At 69.3% G+C, this 13,937-nt stretch overlaps 4 protein-coding genes across 4 annotated transcripts; 1 reads left to right on the top strand and 3 right to left on the bottom strand.

Moving 5' to 3' along the window:
* Nucleotides 1-929: 929 nt before the first annotated feature.
* On the top strand, nt 930-4,516 carry RHOBADRAFT_56584 (uncharacterized protein; the record flags this gene model as incomplete). The annotated part of the gene is made up of 8 exons (XM_018418419.1): nt 930-1,971; nt 2,051-2,307; nt 2,413-2,511; nt 2,572-2,711; nt 2,782-2,855; nt 2,936-3,090; nt 3,160-3,688; nt 3,763-4,516. The coding sequence occupies 8 exons, from the start codon at nt 930-932 to the stop codon at nt 4,332-4,334; spliced, it is 2,868 nt and encodes a 955-aa protein (XP_018267596.1). The 3' UTR covers nt 4,335-4,516.
* A 64-nt stretch (nt 4,517-4,580) lies between these two features.
* On the bottom strand, nt 4,581-6,165 carry RHOBADRAFT_47727 (uncharacterized protein; the record flags this gene model as incomplete). The annotated part of the gene is made up of 2 exons (XM_018415040.1): nt 4,581-5,524; nt 5,586-6,165. 2 exons carry the CDS (start codon nt 6,163-6,165, stop codon nt 4,581-4,583), a joined length of 1,524 nt encoding a protein of 507 aa, XP_018267597.1.
* Nucleotides 6,166-6,911: 746 nt separating this feature from the next.
* Nucleotides 6,912-9,099, bottom strand: RHOBADRAFT_56585 (uncharacterized protein; the record flags this gene model as incomplete). The annotated part of the gene is made up of 7 exons (XM_018418420.1): nt 6,912-7,154; nt 7,223-7,448; nt 7,528-7,748; nt 7,812-8,105; nt 8,173-8,392; nt 8,457-8,810; nt 8,892-9,099. 7 exons carry the CDS (start codon nt 9,097-9,099, stop codon nt 7,001-7,003), a joined length of 1,677 nt encoding a protein of 558 aa, XP_018267598.1. The 3' UTR covers nt 6,912-7,000.
* Nucleotides 9,100-9,472: 373 nt separating this feature from the next.
* Nucleotides 9,473-13,886, bottom strand: RHOBADRAFT_56586 (uncharacterized protein; the record flags this gene model as incomplete). Its single annotated transcript, XM_018418421.1, has 10 exons — nt 9,473-10,427; nt 10,506-10,719; nt 10,795-11,375; nt 11,442-11,652; nt 11,729-11,940; nt 12,013-12,232; nt 12,328-12,794; nt 12,861-13,080; nt 13,148-13,603; nt 13,682-13,886. 10 exons carry the CDS (start codon nt 13,884-13,886, stop codon nt 9,473-9,475), a joined length of 3,741 nt encoding a protein of 1,246 aa, XP_018267599.1.
* Nucleotides 13,887-13,937: the final 51 nt, after the last annotated feature.

Consider the following 13,937-nt stretch of genomic DNA (forward strand, 5'->3'; position numbering starts at 1 on the left):
ACTGCCTCTCTCGACTGCTCTGAGCGTGCTCCCGTGCTCGCGGCCCTCGGCGGTGCCGACTCGTCGTCTTGCCCACGGGCTCCTCCAGCCGAGCGTCTCTCGACCGGCCACGGCGCTCCTACCCGCTCGGCGCGTGCTCGTGCCGGTGTCCAGCGAGTCCTGCACTGGCCCTGTAGCCAGTGCGGACCGCGCGGGCTCGCAGGCGGTGCAGCGACTCAGCTCTCGCTCGCCGGCTCTGCCAGGCTCGTCCAGCCCGCGTGCTCTGCGGGCGCGAGCCCCGCTCAAGCGCCAACATGCTCTCCCGGCGCAGCTCGTTTGGTGCGCGCACCCCTGCGCCCCGTTCTCGCTGACCTCGGCCGCGTCGGCCGCTCTCCTCGCTCGCTCGACAGCTGCTCCGCGCGCTCGTCTGCGCCTCGTCCACTCGGCCGGCCTCGACGATCGCGATGGCGACGAGCGACACCGCAAGGCGCTGCAGGCTGTTGGCCCCGCAGAAGTGGCGCGAGCGGAGAGGGAGAGCACGCGACAGTCCGACAGCAAGCGAAGGTTGGCGAGCGGGGCGAAGGGTCTCGTCGTCCCTGCCAGCGAGGCTGCGAGTTGCGTACACTTCGAGAGCAGGGCACATAGCGGAAGTAGAGAGCCAGGACGAGGTGCGCCCGGACCTTTCACGCTCGTTCGATTTCGGACTTTGGCTCGAGAGTCGAGGCTGCCCGGTCGGCCTCGTCGCCGCTCGACCTCCCCTCACTTGACTTGCTCGAGCCTGGCCAACACAGCATGCCCACACGCTGCTGCTGAAGCACCTTGCGCACACCCGCACACCACCCTGCACCAGCCCCGGCGCCGCCTCGCCGTTTCCCCCCTCCCCGTCGGCTCGTCCGACGCCAAGATCGCCTCCTCGCCACAAGCCGAGCCCGCCGCGTCGCCCACCCGCCATGCCGCCGCCGCCGCCGCCTGCTCCACATCAGCCACCACGACCCGCGCCCGAGCCGCGCGCGTCCACCTCGCGCACCAGCCTGGACGACCTCGCGCGCGCCGACGGCGAGGCGGGGACGAGCGGGGGAGCCCGCACCGAGGGCGATAAGCCGCACACGGCGCGCACCGACTCGCCTGCGCCCTCGAGTGCGAGCGCAAAGGGCAAGGAGCGCGACTGGAGCGTCGAGCTCGCCGTCCTCGCGCCAGACGGCGCCGACGAGCGAGGAGCGCGAGGGGGGACGGACGGGGCGGAGCGCGGCAACCTCGCGCCTGCCGGCGGGTCGGGGCAGGACAGAGGGACGGGAGGCGCTCCTGCAGCACCAGGAGCGACGCAGCACGGCGGCACGCCGCGTCCCTCGTCGTCGAGCGATGCTCCGACCCCGGTGCCCACTCGTCCGCTCGAGCCGGCAACCGCCTCGTCCTCGCCTCCTCCGCCCGCACCAGAACAGCCCGCCCGACCTTCCCGACCTCCCCTCCAGTCCATCCTCAAGCGCCCAGAGCTCGCCCGACCCGCCTCGTCCCAGGGTCGCTCCCTCGCCTCGTCCACCCCTCTTCCCCTCCTCTCGACCGCCCCGCTCCCGCCCGCCCAACCCGCCGCCGCCTCCGCGCCCCTCACGCCGACGCAGGGCACGCTCGCCCTCGATCCTCCGACGCCCGACTCGGTCGACGACGAGAACAAGGACAAGCTCGCCGTCGCGCACCCGCACACGGTCCTCTTCTCGACCCCGGGCACGACCACGTCGGTCCTGCCCCTGTCGTCGCCCTCGCGCCTGTCGCACCACTCGGGCTACTCGTCGTCGGCCGCCGGTGAGCACGGCGCAGGCGGCGGCGGCGACTTTACGGGCACGTTTCGCAGCTGGAAGTCGAGCGTCATGGGCCGCAAGAGCGGCGTGTACGAGAAGAAGCGCCTCGCCGAGCTCGGGTTCGACGAGGAGCTCAGTCGAGACTACGACTTCTTCGCGAGCTTCGGCATCACGATCTGCAACGTTGGCGGCTTGCCCGGTGCGTCCCTCCCCTCCCCTTGCTCCCTCAGTCGGGCCTCCTCATGCGACCTCGACTGACTCGTCCCCTCGTCCTACAGGCACCACGCTCGGCGTCCTGACGGCGCTCGAAGCCGGCGGTGGCTCGATGTACGCCATCGCGTGGCCCCTGTCGGGCCTCTTCATGATGTCGCTCGCGGCCGTCCTCGGCGAGATGGCGTCGACTTGGCCCGTCGCCGGCGCCATGTTCACGTGGGTCTTTCGCCTGTGCCGCAGCCGCAAAGGGCTCAACCCGTGGGCGCGCTACGCGAGCTGGGTCGTCGGGAGCTTGCTCCTGTGCTCGCACATCCTCCTCCAGGTGCGTCGGCGCTGCGTCCTATCTCTCTCGCCCGCTCTCGCACTCGTGCGACTCGGGCGTGCATGCACTCGAACTAGCCCTGACCCTTTTCACTCCTCCTCGCAGATCGTGTGCACGTGGCAGTTTGCGCACAACCTGCTCGGCGTCGTCGGCCTCTGGACCGAGAAAGAGTACTCGTACTGGGTCGTCGTCGCCATCTCTTGGGTGCGCCCAGCTTTCTCTCTACTCCTACCCTCGAGCGGCGCTCACGCCTCGCTCGTGCAGGGCATCGTCACCTTTTCGGCCCTCGTCGTCTCGTCGCGCATCTCGCGCTCACCCTGGCTGTGGCGCATCTGCGGCGCGCTCATCATCCTCTTCTTCATCACGATCAACATCACCCTGCTCACGACCGCCGACCGGATCGCGTGCGTCCCCTCGTCCCTGCGTCCTCGCCGGAGCGAACGTGCCCTGACCCTTTCTTGCTCCGTCATGCAGCCCGGCCGAGTACGTCTTCACCTCGTACCGCAACTCGACGGGCTTCACGTCCAAGAGCTACGTCTACATGCTCGGTGCGTCCCGCGCTCGCCCTCTCTGTCGTCGTTGAGCTCCTCTCGAGCCGGACCTGACTTTCTCTCCCTCGGTCTCGCAGGCTGGGTCCTCACGTGCGTCGCGACGGGCATGGAAGCGTCGGCGCACATGGCCGAGGACACGAAGCGCCCGTCGAGGACGGTCCCGTTGGCCATGTTCTGGAGCGTCGCGGCAACCTACATCATGGGCTGGGTCTCGATCTGCGTCCTGCTCGCCGTGCGTCCCACTTCTCGCTCTCGTCGTCTCTCTCGGACAGATCCTGACGCGTCGTGTGCACCCTCGCAGACGATGCGCCTCGACGGCCTCGACCCGGACCTGCAGCCCTCGATCGCGCTCCTCGCCAACTCGATCCCGCGCCGGTACACGACCCTCATCCTCGTCCTCGTACTTTTCTCGTTCCTTTTCCAGAACGTCGCCCAGCTCCTCGCCACGTCGCGGTACATCTGGGCCTTGGCGCGCGAGTCGGCCCTCCCGTTCTCGACCTTCTTCCGCCGCCTGAGCGAAAAGAACCGCACGCCGACGGCCGCCATCTGGGTCGTGTGGGCCATCGCCTTTCCGGCGCTCCTCCTCGTCGCCATCAACGTGTCGATCATCGCGACGACGCTCCTCGAGGGCGCCGGCATCACGTGCGCGGCGAGCTACGTCGCGCCGCTCCTGTTCTACCTCGCGTGCCCGGCGGGCGTCCTCAACGGCGACGGGCGCGCCAAGTGGACCCTGCGAGGGGCGAGCAAGGTGCTCGCGGCTCCCGCGGCCGTCTTCCTCCTCACGTTCATCGTCATGATGAGCCTCCCGACTGGCTACCCCGTCACGGCCCGTGCGTCCCCTCTCTCCTCTCTCGTATCTTTCTCCTTCCCTCGTGCGCCTGTCTGAGACACATCGCCGTCACAGTCAACGCCTCGTACGCCTCGGCGATCCTCCTCGGCGTCCTCCTCCTGTCGTCGCTCGCCTGGGTCGTCTACGGCAACGCTCGCTACGCCGGCCCGATCAAGACGACGACGCGGTGGACCATCGGCGCCGAGGTCGATCTGCGCTCGGGCAGCCAGGGCGCGCAGGGCACGGGCCGCAGCCGCAAGAAGAGCTCGGCGCAGCAGCAGCAGCAGCAGGAGGCGCCCGTGCGCACGATGGGCCAGAGCACGACGAGCGAGGAGCACGGGCGCAGCGCGCACGTGTGGGCGACGAGTAACGGCGGCGCTGCGGGCGAGAGCCGGGCCCGGGCCGAGGGCGACACGCGCGACGACGAGCGCAGCGCGGCGTGGACGTACGCGAGCGGCGAGGTCGGTGAGCGGACGGGCGAGACGACGACGGGCACCGAGACGGGTACGGGCAGCGGGTGGAGCGAGTACACGTCTGAGGGGGACGAGGAGAGTACGGGATCCGAGGAGGACGAGGACGAGGAGGAGCGGCGGAGCCCGTCGAGGTCGCGAGGGCGGGCCCGCGACGAGGAGCATCGCGTTTCGTGAGCCTGTGTTTCTACTCTCTTCTCGATACTGCCCCCTTCCCTGTATCCCCATGTCGTGCACCTCCTCCTGCGCCGGCGCTCGGGCCGTGCGCGTCGTCGTCGTCGTCGTCCTTGTTGTTCTTCCTGTTACCCCTCCTCGTCTCGCGCGACCACTCTCGGCCGCAGCAAGCTCTATTCACTCTCTCTTTCTCGAACCTGGCCGACCGCGAGAAGAACGACAGACTCTCGACGTCGTTGCCGAGCCGCTCTACTTCTGCCCGTCTGTGCGCTCGTCCTGCTTGCGCATCGCCTCCCGCCGCTCTCGCACCCACCTCCTCCACTTGCTCCACACCTTCTCGTCGCCGGCGTCGATGTCCGCGAGCGCGGCGGCCGCCGCCGCTGGCTTGCGCCGCACACTCAGGCTCCTCCGACTCGCCCGCGCCGCCGCCCTCGTCGACGCCGAGCCCTCCCAGCGTCGGCCGTACGAGGCGTAGGTCGTCGACGTCGACTCGTTCCGGTCGAGCAACGGCCGAGCGGTCGGGAAAGCCGAGAGCGACGTCGGCCGCGCAAAGGCCGCGACGCCGGGTGGAGCGGGAGGGCGTCGCGAGACGGGCGGCTTGGACGAGGGAGCTCCCGACGAGACGGCGTGTGAGGACGTCTGTCGAGGGGTCTGATAGCGAGGCGATGTCGGCAGGGCCGAGGAGGGCGGTGGCGCCGACGAGGCGCTCGGACCTGCTTCGACCCGCCCGTCGGCTGCGCCTCGTGACGGCCGTCGCGGCTCGCGCGCCGGCGTCGATGCATCGCCAGACGACGTGAGGACGACCCACACATGCTCAGCGGCGGTCGCGACCCGGTCCTCGGCTAGGAGGACGCCGCCGCTCAGGCCGCTCGTCGCCCTCGGCCTGCGCTCGCCGCCGAACATCGTGCTCGCGCTAAAAGCAGACTTGGTGCCGAACGAGCGCGAGCGTCTCGGCCTCGACGAGTGGTCAGACGGGCGAGACGAGCGCGTGAGCATGCGCTTGAGGGTCGAGACGGTCGAGGCAAACGCGGTCGAGGGACGTGTCGGCGGCGGGTGAGGGTTTGAGGGCAAGGCTTGGGCCTGAGTCGGACGGGACGAGTAGGTGACTGGCGCAGAGGCGGTCGACGTGGACGTCGTCGGGAGGTCGGGGAGGGAGTGGCTGGCGAGGAGGAAGGCAGGTGGTGGGCGTCGAGCTGTACCGGAAAGTCGTCAGGGGCGGGTCACACGGGTCGTAAACGTCGACGAGGAACGGACCTGCACGTTCATGCTCGCCAGTCTGCGGCGCCCTGCCTGCTCGACCGACAGCGCTCGCCGAACCGGCCGCCACCGCCGCTTTCGACAACGTCTCGACGGCAGCTCCCGCCTCGACGACGTCCCACTCGGTCGACCGCTTCTTCTGGCTCTGTCGGGCCGCTCTCGCACTGCCCGCCACCGACGACGACGAGCCGAACGCGCGCGGGACCTTGCTCCACAGGTCGGCGACGCCCGACGCTCCGCTCCTCGACGGCTTGCGCTGCGTCCTGCTCGAGCCTATCCCGGTCGACGTCGAGACTTTCGTGTGTCGCGTCGACGGGCGGCGAGCGAGCCCTGGATCGTGGGCGACGGCGTCGAGGTACTCGGGCGACTGGAGGAGCGAGTGTAGGAGGGGGAAGTTGTCCTTGTTGAGGTGGATCGGGCCGTTCTGTGGCAGGCTCCTCGACGTTGGTGCTGCCGAGAGAGCTGGCGAGATCGGGTGGACGGCGAGAGCGGCGTCGGTAGGTCGTCGAGAGACGGCGGACGGAGGACAGGCGACCACCGTCGTGCCGCGAGACGGCACGTGCGACGCCAGCGGCATCGCAGCGAGTGCAGCGAAAGCTAGCTTGCTCGAGAGAAACGAGTAGAGGCGTCGAGCAGGCAGGAAAGCGAGGCGGACGCCGAACTCGAGCGGGAGAAGGCCCCGCCGGCCGGAGAGACGAGGCGGAGGCGGACGTTCGCGGACCGGGGAGAGTGACGCTCCGCGGCAGCAGGAGGCGCGAGCCGGATGCGCAAGCTTCCGAGGCGAGAGCCGAACGCTTGAGCTCGAGGTGCGCGAGAGAGAGGCGAAGCGAGCGAGCGGTGCGAGCGCGGGGCCAATCAGCGGTCGGCTTCGGCATCCCGACTACGTCGAGTGCGAACGCCAACCTCGCCTGCGGTCACCTCGCAGGTGTACGAGCGCCGCACAGCAGACCTAGAGAGACGCAGATGGCGGGACAAGCACCGAGCGCGCAACGAGTAGGGCGCGAGGAGAGAGGAAACCTTGCGCGCTGCCCGGACTGAGAGGAAAGGAAAGGCTCGTTACTCGCTTCCGCTACGCTCCTGCTTCGACTCCCGCGTCTCCGAGATACGCCGAAGGACTCGATCGAGTCCGTATCGAGAGCCTCTGGCACTGCGCACACGAGCATTCGAGCGATGCGAACGTCTGCTCGAGGTCGGAGCGCCGCAGCTCACTTTCACTCGCCCGTCGCGCTCTCGCCGTACTGCTTTCGAGCCTCGACGATGGCCGTCGTTGCAGTATCTCACGAGCCACTCTCTCTCTCTCTCGGCAGAGGCTCAGGTGAGAAGCAAGCTGACGCAAGCCACGATGCACTTCGGCGACCTTCCCAAGTCGAGCCGGACCTCCTCCCGACCTCCTCCACCTCGACCACGGCAGCTCAGCCCACCGCTCCCGCCATCTCCTCGTACGCGACGATCGCCATGAGGGCCCCCTCGAAGCGGCGCAGCGGGCCCATGCCGATGTTGACGTGGGTGAGGGACGGCGGGACCGTGCGGATGAGGGAGCCGGCGTGGTAGAAGTGGCGGCAGCAGCTGTGGTCATGGGCGTCGAGATCCGAGTCAGTCTCGAGGACTCTGAAAGCGAGAGACCGAGGACGTACAAGTCGAGCGAGTCCCTCATCTTGCGGACCAAGTCGAGCAAGCTCTCGAGCGGGTCCTTCGTCTCGGGCGTCTGCCTCGCGATGCGGCTCTGGAGGTCGAGTTCGACGGTGGCGTACGCCTGCTTGAGGGTGTCGCTTGCGAGCTGGGTCTTGGCGACGGTTTGCGCGTACAGGCGGACCTCGGGGTAGGCGTCGGTGAGGAGGACGAGCCGCGTCGTGTCGACTTCTGCGAGGGCGCAAAGAGCTGCATGAGCGGCGTCGAAGGGAGAGAGACGCGTCGAGAGAGAGGGAGAGAGAGGACGGACCGAGGCGCTGCACCTTGCGGTAGGTGTGCTCGAGAGCGAGCCGCTCAGGGGCGCGATGCCTGACCGACGGGTACGACGGCGGCAGGCCCCGGGGCAGGATCGGGAGCGCCGACGGGAGCGCGGCGCGCGAGAGCAAGGCGAGATCGTCGGGGCTGTAGTCGATGATGGCGAGGTGCTTCGGCATGATGGCGCGGAGGAGGGCGAGCTGGCGGACGAGGTGGCTGCGCACAGGCAAGCGGCGTCAGTACGGGGGTTCGGACTGACGTCGAGGACAGAGGACGGACCCAGGGTGCCAGAGCGGGTCCTCGGGCAGGTCGCCGACGAAGCGCCACAGGCCGGCACGACTGGCCTGCAACTGGCACAACTCGGCGGTGCGGGCGCGCTTGTTGCTCTGCGGCTGCTGCTGAAACTCGTCCGGGAGCGGACGCTTGTTCGACAGCGGCACGGGCGACGTCGCGGTCGTAGAGCGAGAGCGTGGTTGACTGCTGCTGCTCGCGTCGTCGGGGAGGGAGGTCGCGCGAGGTGGCGGGGTCGGGTAAGGAGGAACCGCAGTGGGCTGCTCTCGCACGATGCGCGTCCTGCGGTTGAAGAGAGAGAGCGTCAGAAACCCTTCGCGATAGAGTGGACGAGAGGACGAGGACGCACTCGACGAGGTGGACCGGGAAGGCTTCGACGGCGCTCCACTTGGCGACGGTCGAGCGCAAGTGCTCGAACGACGGGTCCGAGACGCTGACGCGGCCGAGCTTGATGACGACGAGCTTGATCTGCGTGTCCTGGTCGGGCCCGACGAGAACACCCTCGCTCGCCTCGACCTTGAGCGTGCAGTCCGTGGCGCGCCCGCTCGCGCCGTCGACCGTCGTCACGTCTGCGCATGGGAGGAGAGTCAGCGACGTGGACCCGAGAGGTTCAAGAGGTCGGCGAGGACGTACAGTGGAAGCTCGTGATGTGCTGCGACTCGATCTGCACCATGACCGTGCCCTCGGGCGACATGACGAGGCCGTCCTCCTTGATCTCGAGCAACAGGTTCTTGGCGAACGACGGCACGCCGCCGAGGTACTGCAGGTCGCAGCGCTCGACGTGGAGGATCTGCTGCGCGATGCGCCGCTGCTCGGCGTCGTCCTCGGCCTGCTTGGCGCGGGCCCGCTCGAAGAACAGGTGCTGCGCCGTCCCGGCCTCGCGCGCCGTGATGCACCGAGGGTTGAACTGCAAGAGGGCGAGCTCCGAGCTCGACATGCTCGACGGCGAGGCGGGGCGCTCAAAGTTGAGCGACATCTCGAGGATGGCTGCGGCGAGGTGGCAGAAGAAGGTCAGGGAGGAGGAGGGAGAGGAGGAGGGAGAGGAGGAGGGAGAGGCTCAGGACGCACGCTGCTCGTGCGAGCCGCGCTTGGCGCTCTCGCGATACATGCTCCGGCGCAGGAGGAACTCGGTGTAGGCGCGCTGGCGGGTGAGGAAGTCGAGGTCGGGGCGGAAGGCGGCAAGGGCGAGTTGAGCTGGCGACAGCGAGATGAGGCTCGCGATGGTGACGGGTGCCGCCAGGTCCTCGCGCAGGAGCGCCTCGTCGAGCGCGCTCATCTTCGGCCGACGGTGCGACGTGGACAAGAGAGAGAGAGCGGGAGCGAGAGAGGGAGGGACCGCCAAAGCCGGAGAGACGGACCGGAGCCATCACCGAGCGACGTACGTCCGTGCGTCGCGGCTCAGGAGAGCGTGTGCCCCGCCTCGATCGCCTCGAGTGACGCAGCGATCAAGCGGAAGCGGCATCTCTCGCTCGCTCGCTCGACACCGGCGCCGATGAGGGGGCTCGAGCGCGAAAACGAGGTCACAGACTTGCTCGTCCAGCGCTGCAAGGCCTGCACCGACAAGCGTAGGACGCGTCCTCGTCCTCAGAACCCTCGGCGGCTCGCCGTCGCCGTCTCGACCGCCCCAATCCAACACCGCTGTCGCTCAGCTACCGCGTCCACCACTTGGTCTCGAACGACGACGACGCATGCCGCTCATCTCGCCCTGACCCCGCACTCGAGCGGCCTCGCTCAGGCGATGGCGGGTAGTCCGAGCGTCGCCTCGGCGGCGGCGGCGAGCGGTCCCGCCCGCGCTCGTACTCGTGCTCGCGGCGGCCCCAGCGCGGCTCGCCGCCCTGCCGGCCGGGCGACGGCGTGCGGCGCCACGCGTACAGCGGCACGTCGGGCGAGCGCTCGCGCCGGCGTGGTGGCGGGGAGCGGTCGCGGCGCGGCGGCGAGTCGAACGGGTCGCGGCGGCGGATGGGCGAGCGCGAGCGGCGGCGGTCAGGCGGCGAGTAGGCTCGACGAGCGGGAGGCGAGTAGGGGCGACGATGAGGGGAGGGCGAGCGGCGAGGCGGAGGAAGTGGGCGCCTGGACGAGTCGAGCGAGTCGCGCTGACGGACGGGCGAGCGAGAGCGACGCCGGTCGGGCGCAGGCTCGGGTCGACGTCGAGGCGAGAGCGAGCGCCGAGGTTGTGGTGGAGGAGGAGGGAGGGTCGGAGGGTTGTGGCGGACAGGAGGGGAAGGGGAGCGCTTGAGGGGAAGACGGGACGGCGACGGCCCACCCTGCCCATACGGCAGCGGCGGCGTGCCCGACTCGTTCGACAGCGGGCGCGTGCTCGCCGCAGGCCGCTTCGCAGGCGACGGCGGGCGCGGACGCGACATGCGCGAGTTGGCGACGTCGGCGGACCCAGGCGAAGGCGGCGTCGAGCCCTTGGGAGGACGAGCCGGCAGAGCCGACGGCAGCCGAGAGGTGCGAGGGGCTTGCGCAGCGGCTGCCACGGGCGCGTGCGGGCGAGGGAGGGTGGAAAGGTGCGGCTGTGGAAGTGGCTGCGGCGGGAAGGTCGAGCTCGAGTGCGAGGGCGCCTCGATCGGCGCTTGTACAGCTAGCGAGGTAGTATTGATGCTGTAGGACAAGCGATGTGAGCCATTGGGAGGCGAAACGGGAGACAGAGAGAGAGGAAAAAGAGAGCGCGCGACGCACAAGTTCGTCTCCCTCGTCTCGAAGCAGAACTCGCCCGCCCACGCCGTCATCGCCTCGCGCAGGCCCTGCCACGCCTCCTCGTCTCGCGCGCTGTCGACCTCGAACCGAACGACGACGGCGCGGTGCGTGATCGACGCCGGCGTGGCGACCTCGGCGAGCGACACGGCGATAGTCGTCCGAGATGCAGGCCCATCGAGCGTCGGCGGCACGACATCTGTGCGGCGAGAGAGAGTCAGGCACGTTGAGGTGTACAGCAGAGACAGAGAGGACGGGAGAGACCGGGACGCACACTCGACCTCGTCCATCTGGTCCGCCTCGAGCCGGAGCACGAACCCCTCCCTCGAGACGACGACGAGCCCTTGCGCCTGCACGCGCGCGACGAGCGGACCCTCGAGGACGTCCTCCCGCCCGCTCTTGTGCACGACGACGCACCGCTCGATGGAAAGCTCGACGTGCGACGAGGTCGCGCGCGAGGTGCTGGACGAGCTCGTCGGGGTCGGCGCCGGGTGGGCGGCGGCGGGGCGAGGCCGAAGGAAGGACGGGAGCCAGGAGGTGATGGAAGTCGAGGCGACGGACGACGTGGGCGCGTACGGCTCGACAGGAGGAGCTGGCGGCGTGAGGTCGGCCGTGGCGAGGTCGGCTGGCGGAGGAGGGGTGCCGCTCGCCATTGTGGACGCAGCGACGGCGATCTCGGGCTCGTTGTGCGCTGCGGCTACGGGAGACGATGTAGGGCGGAGGAGGGTGGGAGATGGCGCTTGCGGAGGCGACGGCAAAGTCGCACTCGGGGCTGGGTCGGTCGTGGCGGGGAGGACGGCCGAGTGGAGCTCGACCGGCGCGAGCGCATCTGGCGAGGCGGAGCCATCATCGTCCCTACGCAAGAGCAACATGAGTGACCTCCTTGCGCATCGAGTGAGACTGAGAGAGAGCTGGGCGCACCCGTCCTCCTTGAGCCGGATGCCGAACTCGCCCGCCATGAACATGACCGCCTCGCACAGGCCCTGCCACGCCTCGTCGTCTCGCGCGCTGTCGATCTCGAGGCGGACGACGACGTTGCGGTGCGTGGTCGAGGTCGACGTAGCGAGCTCGGCGAGCGAGACGGCGACGGTCGTCCGAGTGGAAGGGTGGTCGAGCGTCGACATGTCGATGTCTGTACCGCCGGGAGAGCGTCAGGACCGTCGAGGAGGAGCCCTAGAAGAGAGAGAGAGAGAGCGACTGGGACGCACACTCGACCTCGTGCGTCTGTCGCGCCTCCAGGCGCAACTCGGACCCCTCCCTCGGGACGACGACGAGCGCACTCGCCTCGACGCGCATGACGAGCGGGCCGTCGAAGACGTCCTTGCGCCCGTCGTGGTGCACGACGACGCACCGCTCGACGAACAGGTCGTCGTACGGCACGACGTTGGACGCTGATGCCGGAGAGGGCGAGTCGTCGGACCTGCGTTGGAAAGGCGTGAGCGATCGCGCATCGAGTAGAGAGAGGGACAGAGAGGGAGAGAGGTCGACGCACCCGGACGGCACCCCCATCTCGAAGCCAAAGTCGCTCGCCCACGCCACAACCGCTCCGTACAGGCCCTCCCACGCCGCCTCGTCCCGCGCCGGGTCGATCTCGATCCCGAGCCGCACGACGACGCTGCGGTGCGTAGCCGTCGCCGACGTCGCGAGCTCGGCGAGCGAGAAAGCGAGGGTCGTCACGGCAGGCGAGCCGTCGAGCGCCGGCATGTCGAGGGCTGCGTCGCTCGCGAGGAGCGTCAGTCAGGCTCTCGAGGCTCCAGGCGAACTCGCCGAGAGGGCGAGAGAAAGAGGGAGAGAGACCGGGACGCACACTCGACCTCGTCCATCTGGTCCGCCTCGAGGCGCAACTCCGACCCCTCACTCGGGACGACGACGAGCGCACGGGCCTCGACACGCACGACGAGCGGACCCTCGACGACGTCCTCCTGGCCATCCTGGTGCACGACGGCGCACCGCGCGAGCGGGAGCTCGACGTGGGCGAGGAATGGCGGAGCGGGCGCTGAGCGCGAGGAGGAAGGCGAGTCGTCGGACATCGACATGGGCGCCGAGACCGAGTCGGGGGTGGTCGAGCGAGCGAGGGCAGGTCGAGAGGCCGAGACGGGAGCGGTGGTCGAGGTGACAGGAGGGGTGGGTGGGCGAGGATCGGCGCGAGGCGGGGGCGACGCCGTCAGGTCGACCATGGCGAGGTCGGCTGGCGGTGTGGGCGTGCCGCTCGGCGCCGGCGCAGGCTTCGACACCGTGAGCGCAGCGACGGAGGTATCGTCTGGCGGCAGGTCACTGAAAAGACGTCGAGGTGAGCACCCGAATCGCACAGTGACAGGTGAGGGACGGTGCGGGACGCACCTCGACGACCGCGCCCCGAATCCAAACTGCTTCGCCCACGCCCACATGCTCGACCTCAGGACCTCGAAGCCGGCGTCGCCCTCGCACAACTGGGCCGACTCGAGACGCACGATCGAGCTCGAGAACAGCTTGTGCGGTACTGCGACGAGGCGAGCGAGGCGCAGGAGGATGGTCGGCGGCGAGACTGCCGAGGTGCCGTCGATCGGGGCTGACGCGTAGTCTGCGGGTACACAAAGCGTCAGGAAGAAGTTTCTGGAGAACAGAGGACAGGGGAGTAGAGGACGCACACGTGAAGTCGAGGATCTTGTCGGGCTCGAGGTGGAACAGGCGCCGGCCGCCGCTGCGGCAGACGATCAGGCCGTCGCCCTTAACGTCGAGGACGAGGGACGATTGAGGATCGGAGCTTGCTCCTTTGCTCGAGACGATGCAGCGGTCGACAGGGATCTTGGCGAGAGGCGGTTCTGGGTCGTGTGCAGGCTCGACAGGCGCCGGTGGCGCAGGCGCAGCGAGCCCGACCGCCGTGCCGACAGGTGGCAGAGGTGCTGATACAGGTACATCAGGCGACGTCCTGGCGGCAGAGCCGGCGGTCGCGTGCCGCACGAGCGCGATGAAGTGGGCTCCGGCCGCCGCCGCCTCGGTGTCCGACAGGCACAAAGGGTTGAACTGGACGAGGAGGAGGTAGGCGGGCCCGAGGGTCGAGATGTCGGTCGGGATGGGGAAGTTGAGCGGGACCGAAAGGATGGCTGCGCGAGGTGAGGTGGTCAGGAAACGGGGAGGACGAGGACGAGGAAGAGCAGGAGAGGATAGGAGCAGGGACGCACGCTGAAAGACGTCGGCGCCGAAGCCCTGCTCGCACTCGTCTCGGCGCTGGAGGAACTCGTGATAGGCTCGGCGCTGGACCAGACTGTCGAGGTCGGTTCTGAGCGAGGCGACGGCGAGCTGGACGGGGCTCAGGCTGTCGAGGTCGAACAGGGACGCCTCAAAGTCGCAGGGGACGTGCAGGAGGTCGAGGTCGGCGGGGCTCATGGTCGCCACGGCCGATGGCGCAGGAGGGCGAGGCGGAAGAGGGTTGGTCTA

The sequence above is a fragment of the Rhodotorula graminis genome (assembly GCF_001329695.1).
Source record: "Rhodotorula graminis WP1 unplaced genomic scaffold RHOBAscaffold_21, whole genome shotgun sequence".
Lineage (NCBI taxonomy): Eukaryota > Fungi > Basidiomycota > Microbotryomycetes > Sporidiobolales > Sporidiobolaceae > Rhodotorula > Rhodotorula graminis.